At 45.0% G+C, this 8,594-nt stretch overlaps 1 protein-coding gene across 1 annotated transcript; it reads left to right on the forward strand.

Moving 5' to 3' along the window:
• The first annotated feature begins 56 nt into the window (after positions 1-56).
• On the forward strand, positions 57-5,315 carry RAB19 (RAB19, member RAS oncogene family). Its single transcript, XM_032107632.1, has 3 exons — positions 57-431; positions 1,286-1,469; positions 3,533-5,315. Exons 1-3 carry the CDS (start codon positions 237-239, stop codon positions 3,796-3,798), a joined length of 645 nt encoding a protein of 214 aa, XP_031963523.1. The 5' UTR covers positions 57-236; the 3' UTR covers positions 3,799-5,315.
• Positions 5,316-8,594: the final 3,279 nt, after the last annotated feature.

Below are 8,594 nucleotides of genomic sequence, written 5' to 3' on the forward strand. Positions count from 1 at the left end.
CCGGCCCCGCGGCCCGGCCGAGCCCGGGGCGGGGCGGCGGGCAAGGGAAGGGAGGGCAGAGGGCGGACTACAGCTCCCGCCGGCCCCGCGGCCGGGCGGGGCCAAGCGGCGCTACCTGTCCCGGCAGGGCAGCGCCGGCAGGTGAGCGCCTGGACAGGGCTCCTTCCTGGGCCCGGGCTCCTTCCTGGGCCCGCGGCTCCTGCTCCGCCTCGCCGCAGGCCCGCCCGGGAGCCGCGATGCCGTTCCCCAGCTCCGGCACGGACGATGCCTTCGACTACCTCTTCAAGATCATCCTGATCGGCGACTCCAACGTGGGCAAGACGTGCGTGGTGCACCGGTTCAAGACAGGGCAGTACAACGAGAAGCAGCAGAACACCATCGGCGTCGACTTCACCGTGCGCTCGATGGATATCGACGGCAAGAAAGTAAAGGTCGGTGGCGGGAGCGAGCCCGAGCCTCCTGGCGAGCAGCACCTTGGTCGTGCCATCCTTCCCGTGCAGGTGCCAGGAAGTGGCGGGATGCACAGCATCTCCTGCTCGGCCCTGCTGAAGGCAGCTGGAGAAAGCTGACTGCCTTTCTAACCAGGGTAGTTTGCTAGTGGAGCTTTCTCTCAGGAAGATGCCCTGGGGGAAGCAGTCACCCTAATTTGGGTACATACTTGCTCTCGTGACTTCTCTGCTTGAGAAGAGGACTCGTGCGTTGCGTGCAGGGAGTTCTTTGGAAGACGGCTCTAGTTGGGAGGGGATGTCTCTTCCCTCCAGAGGTGTGGGGGTTTGAGCTGGGACACCAAGGAGGGAAAACCCCCAAAGTTTGCAAAGGCTCCACTTTGATGTATGCTTAATTTGAAGGAAGAAGACTTCCAAGACAAACACCAGAAGAAATTGTCAGCTAGAACTTCCCTCTGTGTGCAGATGAAATTTTGGATGCTTGCCCTTTATATATAGATTTGCTCTGCCCAGTCCTGTATTAGGGTTCTTTGCTGTTCTTTTGCTATTAAAAGCCTGTAATGTTCTACATCTTTTACTACAGTTGTTGAAACTGGGCTTCTTGGCCTCTTTGCAAAGCTGGATTTACCCTTGCAGCTTCCTCTTTGGTCTGTGTAGATTGACTTTACAGGCTTGTAAATGGCTTTTCAGATCTAGAGAGGGCAAAGCCACACTGGTATAGTAGAGTGAGCTGGGACAGGTCTGGCTGCCTTCTAGACAAACGGTTTCAAATGCTGACGGCAAGCACGTAGGAAAGTGATATTCACGGGTCTTTACAACTTCTGTCCTTTCTCTTACAGATCCAAGTGTGGGACACAGCCGGTCAAGAGCGCTTCCGGACAATAACCCAGTCTTATTACAGGAGCGCCCATGGGGCCATCCTTGCCTATGACCTTACTAGGAGGTCCACATTTGAATCCATTCCTCATTGGATTCATGAAATTGAAAAGTATGGTGCTGCAAACTTGGTCATGATGTTAATTGGTAGGATTTTAGTTTTAAATCTTGTGTTATGTAGCTTTTTAATATAAAATCTCCCTTGTTTCCTACCACTACTTGAAGCATCTATACACTATGCATTAAGGAAGAATGCAGTTCTAATTAAAAGAGATCACAAAGTGTGTCAATTTAGCGTAAGCTTAAAAAAATGAGGAAAGTCACAGCCTGGTCCTGTCAGGACCAAACCCATTGCAAACAGCAAAACCTTTTTCAGTTGTTCCTTTCCTGTTGGAATAACACAACAAGCTTTGGTGCCAGGCTGGAGGCAAGGGACCACCTTGTTGAGGTTAGAATTGCAGTAAGCCTGACGCTGTACTCCTGATGCACAGGAATGTAGCAGCTCAATAATTCAAGGTGAAGGGGAATGCACAGAGCAACACAACTCCCGGTTCTCATCTTTCTTCTCTGTTCTCTTGATATGCATGCACATTGCTCTGTAATGGGATTCCGAGCAGGTAAGACAATAGATGGGGAGACGGCTTTTGCAGAGCGTGGAGCAGTCTGCTTGCATTCCCCTAGCACTCAGGAAACTGCCTCCTGAGGAAAGCAATGACTAGCAATTGCCGGGAATGGAGCTGGTAGGAAGCCGCGTGGTTCCTTTCCCTTGGGTTTCATGGTTATTATTGCTCTTCCTTTCCCCAAGGAAGAAGCTGCAAGTGAGAGCGCTGGTGTGGTGAGACGCCAGAGCGTTTGTTTACATTCCCGAGGCTGAGCTGTCGCAGTGTGCAGAGAGCAGCGCATGCAGCCGTCGCAGCCCGGGCTGGGGCAGCGCTGAGCCCCAGGCAGGGCCCCTGAGCTGCTGCCTCTGTTCCCAGCACCTTCCGTGCTTGTGCTGCGGGGGTTCCGCCTGTCCTTCCTCTGGAAGAAGCACACGATAAGTTCTGACCTGCGTCTAATGCAGTGCTTGGAACTGGGGGCAGCGGAGGTGTAAATCACTACACTTTGGCAGGGTTTTTCTAACTTCTGTCATGAATCTAAAGGACGAGACTCATCTGTGTGTGGTGGAGGCTGGTGGTGGTTGTTGGGGTTTTTTTAAAGAGATAAGTTCTGAAGTTAGTAAAAATAAAGCTTTTGTTAAGGATCCAGCTTGGTGCTTTCTTCCAAAGCTGGTGCTGTTTGCTTTACTTACTTTGGCAGAAGTCTTTGTACGTTTAATTACACTTAGTCATGTTATACACCTTTCTAGCAGGAGGGTAAGGCTAAGAAACCTAACTTTCCTATATAGAACTGAAGGAGGAAAAGGTGGGTGGGTTCTTTTTAAGAAGGCAAATAACCCTCAAGCTGGAGCTTTTTAGGTTTTTTTGGCTGTTTTGCTGGGGTTTTTTTCTTTTGTGGGGTGGGTTGGCTTTGCGGGTTTTTTTAGTTTTTCCTTTAGAAGAACTGAAAGGGACTTAATGGGAGGGTAGGTGGCTTACATATGCTTCAAATTCAAGACATGAATTTCATGAAGAGCTGTCTTGAAACTACAAATGTAGACTTCAGCCAGCTACTAGAACTGATGAATCCACATGTGCAGCAACTGCCTAAATATACAAAGGTATTTTGTCTGAGGTGTTTCATGGCTTCTGGTAGATTTTCACTAAAGTGCTGCAAGTAGAAGTTTAATCTATATGTGCAACAACAACTTAAGTAGATATTGTAGGCATTAACGTAGCTGATCTGAATTCTTGGTTTTTTACATAATCTTAAAATATTTTTTTAAAAAAATATTCAACTTAAATGCTATTTAACATTTAAACCCACTAGGGAATAGGACCAACAGTTGCTGCCAAATAATCCTTTAGCCCCACTACCTACACTGAGTAATTAGATGAACACAGGTTTTTAGTTTTTTCTTGGATTTCGTCTCATTTGCTGTCGTATGATTTGCTGCAGTTTTGATCCGCGGTCTGTATTTGTGGCTCTGATGTACTCACATCTTGTTCTTTCCAGTAACTCTTACTCCCAACATAAATCTATTGTTTAACAAAACTGAATTAATGCATGGCATTTAAAAATAAATTTCTGAAAGACTAAGTGATTGAAGTATCTCTTTGCCTTCTTTTAAGGGAACAAATCAGATTCGCTGGACAAGCGCCAAGTGCTGTTTGAAGATGCCTGCACCCTGGCAGAGAAGCATGGGCTCTTAGCTGTGCTGGAGACATCAGCAAAAGAAGCTCAAAACATAGAAGAGGTGTTCACGTTAATGGCTAAGGAGCTGATAGCCCGAAATACCTTACAACTTCATGGGGAGAACCCTCCAAACAGCTTCAGTCTTGACTCCAGGCCAGTGATTGCCAGTCCAAGTGTGGAGAAGACCCAGTGTTCCTGTTGAAGAGAGACTTCAGGGAGAACTTGGAAATTGCCATTCTTCTGAGGCTGTTTGATTCAATTTTATTCAGTTGATGAAAGTGTTCTATGTGGCCTCAAGCCACCTCTTGATATTTCTACCTTGCAGTTTGGCTTGTGAGTATTTTCAGAGATCATTGTTGCTGTTGGTAGCACAGGTTGCTTTGAACATAGCAACTTCTGAGCTGAGAGGACTCAGGAAGCTGCCAGCCCTTGCCTTAACCAAAGAGAACTATAAAAATTATTGCCTTTAATTATATCCTTACATGTCTTTCTGGCTGTGTCAGAAGATAAATTTGCACCAGAGCTCTGCACTGACCCTTCTAAGCTGCGTTGCTGGTTTTAAGTACAAGCACTTTCCTCTCTGCCAGTAGCTGTAAAAAGTCTGACACGTGCTTGGACAGCACTAACCCACTCCTGCCTAAACTTTCATTTAGGAGCTCTCCTGATGTCAGGCAGGTAGCCACCCATCCCAAGGAGCTTAATAACATTTGTGAAAGAGTACAGGATTTCACATCTGCCCTGAGCTCCTCACCAGACAAACCTGGAGACATCTCTGGGGTTGCGTAGCAGGCAGAATATGATACACTTCTTCCTGGGGTGAGAAAAGTTGCCTTTCACTTTGTTATAGTCAGGATTGTTTCCAATCCTGATCTCCATCTTGCTACATGGACTTGCTGGGAGCAGCGAAGCTTCCAGTGAAAGGACCTTTTTTTTCATTCCTTCCTGCTAACCTTGTCCTGCTTTTGATGTGCTGATTTTAACCAAAAGCCTTCTGTAGCTTGTGTGATGGGTCAATGGCAGCTTGAGAGTTTTGCCTGTAGATTTTCAAGGGAGTGTGAAAGATGGGTGCAAGCTCCTGTAAAACTCAGCAAGGGGTAAGATGGTTTAAATTAGGTAAAAAATTAAAAATTTTAATTGTGTTAGGGTGGTAAGGCAATGGTATGGGGTGCACCAGAGAGCTACCCTGGGTGAATTATCTGCTACTACCGTGGAGACTGAACACTGTGGTAGCAATGGAAGGGTTTGGATTGCTCCTCCCAGTTGCAAGCTCTGCTACTTGGGGCTTACTTTTTCTGTATACCTGAGCTGAACGAAGGCTTTGGGCTGAGGCTTTTTTTGGTGAGGGTTTTGAGGGGTTTTTTTCTGTTGTTTTTTTGCAATTTTTTTTTCCCAGTAGATGGAAACAGGGAAGGAGGAGGAGGAAAGAAATATCAGATGAAGTTTTTTTGACTGCAGTCCATGTGCACCAAAGTGTATCACTTAGTCACTGTTAAGCTATGAACTGCAACTCAAATTCTGTAATGATAAAAAACACAGTTTGTGTTACATGCAAAGCAGCCTTGGGAAGGCTGGAGTGTTGCCAGCTTACCCAATGGCTGGCTGCCCCTCTTTCCTAAGTCCTTGAAAAATAGGGAAAAACATGTAGCAAGTATTGCTGGAAAATCTTGTCTGAGAAGCACAAAAAAAAAAAAATAAAGGAGAATGAATCATTGAATAATAGTCTTGGATATATTTCCAATATTCTTAATGCTTTCTCTGGCTAGATTCTTTGCTATTACACGCAAAGAGCAGGGGTTAATGCAGGTCTGTGTAAACTGAGGGAGGAATCATCCATGCTACTCTCTTTACTATAGCCTGCTGTGGAGAAAGCTTCATCTTCAGGCTTCCTCCTTCTCATGTTTACTTTTTAAATCTTTATTCCTTCTTCATTTTTACTAGCCTAGTACTTGCATTTCAGTTTGCACATTTAAGCAACTGTAAATACCATAGCCTTTCAAAGTGGCAAGCCAGCTTCCAAACAAACTAGTTTCTACAGCTCTTGTCACTACAAAAGCAGTCAAATGTAAGCTTAATATTTCTATTCCTGGTAGTAGTTTGTAATCCATCATTTTTGGTTTGTTTTTTTTTTTTTTTAGTATCTTCCAGAAGACTGCAATAGAAAAAGTATTGCTTTCATCTCCAGTTACAATCTTTCATTGGTCAAGAGTTACAGGAAGGATGGTACCAGCAGTGTGTTAACTTTGCACGGTTCATTTGGTTTACCATCTTAATTAGCTGCTACTGTATGAAGTTATTTTGCTTACCCTCACTATGGAGACTTCTGCAGGCTGATGTGATCCTGAGTGCCCAGCACTGCCAGCTTACAGGGCTCTTGCCATTCCCTTCCCGCACATATGGAGCTACTGGCAAAGCAAGACCTTCCTTGGCAGAAAGCTGTGCAACACAGGATCAGGGAGAACAGGCTTGTGACTGTTCCCTTTCCTTTAACAGGTCTAACAGGCTTCCTACTCCTCCAAGAAACTAGTTTTAGACACCTACCCATTGTGCAGCAATACCAGGAGCGTGACCTCTTTTGGTTGGTTCCATTTGGCATTTTCCACGAGGCCTTTGGGCAGTTACACTGAATGGTTTCCACATGGTCGCTTTTCCAGATGTCCTGGCATGAGTGAAGAGCAGCACTTGCTAAGGAGGTTCTTCGGAGTATATTGGTAACACTGTTACTCATGAGGTAATACATGAAGCTATGAACTCTTAAAAAATCCCCTTACTATAGCCTGGTATTCTGGACTGTGAGAACCACTAGATTAAAATACAAGCTCAGCATAATCTCTGTGGTTCTGCTCTTCCCCATCAGAGAGCAGATGGAAACACACAACTATGACAAGGCAAAGTAGCATTAACTGCTATGGAACCTTCTGTTAATGGTTTGTTCCCTAGCATCATATGCAAATCATATCAAATTCCAAGTGCTTCTTGACAGCATCATTAATGCATTTGTACAAAGGGTTATAAAGTTGTTTACAACACTATTGTGAAAACTATTACTGTCCCACAGGTTTCACTTTTAAGAGCTGCACATTCAGCTTGAAGATGAGCTCATTTATTAAGTTCTTATCTACTGGGAAGAAGTATTTGGATCTTTGCTGTGGCACATTACTTGCACTGGTGTCACAACCAGGCCAAATGAGATGAAGCAGTACTTATTGGTGGAACAGGGTTAAAAAATAATTAGAAATATTTTAAAATGTCCCAAACTGACACCTCCCAGAAGCTGACTAGTTAAAAGCCAACACAACAGCAGCCAAATGATGTGGAAGGTACACAGCACTGCCTATGTGGTCAAGCTTTGTTTCATATGCAGAGGACAGGCTCTCAATTACAAAAGCTTGAGGTTCTTATCTAATCACTCCAGTTAATGTTTAAGTGTAGTTGGAAGGGAGACAATTTTCAGACTCTGAACAGTGGTGGAGCACTCTATCCTGGAGCCTTCTTTCAGGAATAAGATGCATGCCTGTGGTTTTGGACAAGGAACTGGCAGTTCCCCCAGCCAGGTGAGTGCTCTAACAGCAGTGCTGTTACAGCTGCCCCTTCCTGATGTGGGCTGCCAGCAGGCATTTTCATGGCTCTCAGCTCCCAGAACACCACGGTTGCCTGCAGGTGTCTGTGAGGGGCCTAAATAGTCATTGCTCAGCAAACTGGCTCCTGAAAAAATTTTCAAGCACCACTCTTAGGCAACTGTGTTAAGAACTAGAACTACACCAACAGGCAATGCTGGGATATGACAGTCCTTTGAGAATAGTTCTAGACAGGCCAAGGGCCCCTGTGTCTTAAGAGTATTTCACCTTGTAATAGGAATTCAGTTTCAGACGGGTAGGGCTTTCAAAAATCTTTTAAAGCACTTTTTCTAATGCTGCGGTTGTAAATCTACCTTCACTCAGCTGCCTGCACAGCTTCTGTCAATGCAGTCACATCAAGCAGGGGTTGACTGTGGCTTGACAGCGAGTGACAAACAGCACACCCCTGGCTAACAGGGCAAGAGGTCAGCGTATTTGCAATCCCACATTTCCTTGTTACTGCTGTGTCCATGAACACCACTGCTTATACAGCTTTCACTCCTAAGTCTAGTTTTGCTAACGTGAAGTGAGGCTCACCACAACTACAGTTTAATGCCTTTCTAATGCTAGCATTAAACTGACTGTGTAGCTCCTTGATCCCTGCAGCACAGCCCTGTATTGTATCTCAATCCTAAAGGATTACATGTGGATTCCCTCATTTTAAGTTGCTGCAGCATTAATAATTTCATCTACACAAGTTTTGTTCCAAACATGAGACACCCCATAGCTCATGGTACCCTCCAAACAGAAAGCTCCTCTGTACCTGCAGTAGCAGGAAATTTACTTAGTATTTCATTAAATGCGCCTTTGAGGCATTTCCTCAAAGATTACAATCCACCTTGGGCCACCAAGGCCAGCTGTGCTACCACCATTTGAACTAAAGCAGCAGAAGTTTTAACAAGTGCTCTTACCTTGTATGACCACGTTCAGAGCAGGGAGAACAGGTAGCACACTCACTGCACTTCTCACAAGAGGAAAAGATCTGTATCAAACTAAATGTATATATTCTGGCCTAGGAAGTAAAGTCAAGGCACCTGAAGTGAGAGCATCCATCTTTTTCTTAAGATTTTTGATGTGAAATTAAGATTCTGCTGGTGCAAGTTTATGGAGACTTTATACCTTTTCCATCTTGACAGTACTCTCTTTGGCCTCTTCAGTTTCTGTACTTTAAGTATTTCCTTGAAGAGAATATAGCACAGCCTAAGTTGTCACCCTCAATCTTCTTACATTATAAGCTTGTCTTAATTCTGCTGAATTTATTCCTGTTCTCACAGAGGAAAAGCAGCCTACTAACATACTTATTTCAGAGGCCCTACTGTTTTCAGCTGTCCCAGTCTGGGGTTGGTGGGGGTGGGAATCACAATGCTCCAGGCAGCTGAGAAAC

The sequence above is a fragment of the Corvus moneduloides genome, chromosome 4 (assembly GCF_009650955.1).
Source record: "Corvus moneduloides isolate bCorMon1 chromosome 4, bCorMon1.pri, whole genome shotgun sequence".
Lineage (NCBI taxonomy): Eukaryota > Metazoa > Chordata > Aves > Passeriformes > Corvidae > Corvus > Corvus moneduloides.

What these genes read in the sequence shown, in the direction of transcription:
- RAB19 (XM_032107632.1), top strand. Translation starts at nt 237, where the DNA reads ATGCCGTTCCCCAGCTCCGGCACGGACGATGCCTTCGACTACCTCTTC. An exon ending in TCGACGGCAAGAAAGTAAAG is followed by an intron (nt 432 to 1,285) that starts GTCGGTGGCGGG and finishes TTTCTCTTACAG; the next exon opens with ATCCAAGTGTGGGACACAGC. An exon ending in CTTGGTCATGATGTTAATTG is followed by an intron (nt 1,470 to 3,532) that starts GTAGGATTTTAG and finishes CCTTCTTTTAAG; the next exon opens with GGAACAAATCAGATTCGCTG.